This window comes from Malurus melanocephalus, unplaced genomic scaffold (assembly GCF_030028575.1).
Source record: "Malurus melanocephalus ecotype Western Australia unplaced genomic scaffold, MMel_1.1 scaffold_1905, whole genome shotgun sequence".
Taxonomy (NCBI): Eukaryota; Metazoa; Chordata; class Aves; order Passeriformes; family Maluridae; genus Malurus; species Malurus melanocephalus.
This window is the reverse complement of record NW_026625137.1, coordinates 7,753-10,047: the sequence shown is the minus strand read 5'-3', so window position 1 is coordinate 10,047 and position 2,295 is coordinate 7,753. Positions and strand designations below refer to the sequence as shown.

General features: G+C 61.6%; 1 protein-coding gene across 1 annotated transcript in view; it reads left to right on the top strand.

Annotated features, from left to right (window-relative positions):
• Positions 1 to 2,023, top strand: part of LOC130587434 (photoreceptor ankyrin repeat protein-like) — a 7,037-nt gene extending 5,014 nt beyond the window's left edge. Inside the window, exon 3 of the mRNA XM_057388405.1 lies at positions 1,251 to 2,023. Coding sequence (XP_057244388.1) covers positions 1,251 to 2,023 — 773 coding nt within the window. The remainder of the gene's footprint in view (positions 1 to 1,250) is intronic.
• Positions 2,024 to 2,295: the final 272 nt, after the last annotated feature.

The following is a 2,295-nucleotide window of genomic DNA, read 5'->3' as shown; positions in this document are numbered from 1 at the left end:
TGTGCAGGGACAGCGGGATTGTGTCACCGCCCTGCTGCTGGCAGGTGAGAGTGTCACCGGGGTGTCCCCAGGGTGACTGGGATGGGTGGCACTGTGTAGGGACACCGGGACTGTGTATGGCCCTGCTGCTGGCGGGTGAGAGTGTCCCCAGGGTGTCCCTGGGGTGTCCCCAGGGTGTCTGGGGACAGAGTGTCACTGTGCTCTGTGTCACTGCTCTGCTGCTGGCGGGTGAAAGTGTCCCCAGGTCTCTGTGGGGTGTCCAGGAGGGATGACCCCTCTGCTCGGGGTGGGACATGGTGGTGACATGGTGGTGACATGACGATGACATGGTGGTGACATGGCGGTGACATAGTGGTGATATGGCAGTGACATGGCGGTGATATGGTGGTGATGGTTCCCCGCTGCTCGGGGTGGACACAGTGCTGTCACTCTTTGCCGCTCGGGGTGGACACAGCGGTGACATGGCAGTGACATGGTGGTGACATGGCGGTGACATGGCGGTGACGGTCCCCGCTGCTCGGGATGGGACATTGCGGTGACATGGTGGTGACACTCCCCCCTGTTTGGGGTGGAACCCGTTCCTGACTCTCCCCACTGCTCTGGTTGGGACATGGCAGTGACATGACAGTGACATGGCGGTGACATGATGGTGACGCTCCCCGCTGCTCGGGATGGGACACAGAGCTGACATGGCAGTGACACGGCGGTGACATGGTGGTGACTCTCCTCACTGCTCGGGATGCGACATGGCAGTGACATGGAGGTGACATGGCAGTGACATGGAGGTGACGGTCCCCACTGCTTGGGATGGGACATTGCGGTGGCATGGCGGTGACATGGTGGTGACACTCCCCCCTGCTTGGGCTGGAACCCGTTGCTGACTCTCCCCACTGCTCTGGGTGGGACATGATGGTGACATGACGGTGACATGGCCGTGACATGGCGGTGACATGGCGGTGACAAGGCGGTGACATGGCAGTGACATGGTGGTGACATGGAGGTGACGGTCCCCGCTGCTCGGGATGGGACATTGCGGTGACATGGCGGTGACACTCCCCCCTGTTTGGGGTGGAACCCGTTCCTGACTCTCCCCACTGCTCTGGTTGGGACATCGCCGTGACATGGCGGTGACATGGTGGTGACATGGCGGTGACAAGGCAGTGACATGGTGGTGACATGACGGTGACATGGTGCTGTCACTCCCCCCTGTTCAGGGTGGAACCCATTTCTGACTCTCCCCTTTTCTCCAGGAGCCGACCTCCAAGCCGTGGACGCCGTCAAGGGCAAGACAGCYCGGGAATGGGCGACCTTCACCGGCCGCTTCGACACCACCGTGCGCATCCGCAGCCTCCTGCGCCGCCCCCGCGCCGAGCAATTCGCCGCCCACTAYCAGCCCGAGTGGCCAGCGCTGGCCSARCTGGTGGCCAAAGCCCTGATCCCCAAATCCAGGAGCAAGCGGCTGTCGGAAAAAATCCGAGCCATGTTCACCTTCAACTTCCCCCGCAACCCCGAGGAGGACGGCGTGATGGACCACATGGTGAGGATGACCACGTCCCTCGCTAGCCCCTTTGTGGCCACMGCTTGCCAAACCGTGTGCCCGGATAGCCCGCCCGAGGTGGGCAAACGGAGGCTGTCGGTGCCGGAGATTCTCGGCCAGCACGTTCCCGATCCCGAAATCTCTTCACGCCCCAGCACCGGAGCGTTGTCCTGCAATGGTCAAGCCGTGTCCGAGCTCCGGCCACCTCCACCGCCACGCCGGCCACCAAACCGCTTTCTGAGCTTCCTCCCGTTGTGGCTGCGGGGTGGCAACAGCGTTTTTCCCGGGGAGCCCGTCCCTAAAATCAAAGTGAGCAAAGCCACGGGCGCGGCCAACGGCGAGAGGAAACCGCGGGTGAAGGACAAGGAGCTGCTGCAGCCGCCGCAGTGGAGGTACAAAGCGCTCAAGGAGGAGAAGAGAGCGGCCGAGGAGGCTCAGGGCAAGGAGAAAAAGAAAAAAAAGAAGAAAAAGAAAAAGAAAGGTTAAAGGGTTAAAGATGGGGTTGTTGCTGTCTCCCATCGGGTCTGGTTTTTAAGCTGATTTTTTTTTTTCACGGTGGGGTGGGGGTGTCCAAGGGAGGAGGGGGATGGGGGTGTTTGAACCCGGCTGAGATATCCCCGAGGGTTCCCAGGATCCTGCCCGGCCTCTGGTCCTCTCCACCCCAAGGGTGGCCACCCTGTACTGGTCATACTGGACATTTCTGTGCTGAGACCCCGCACTGAGCCCCAGCAACGCCAAGGGAGCAGGACTGTGGCACG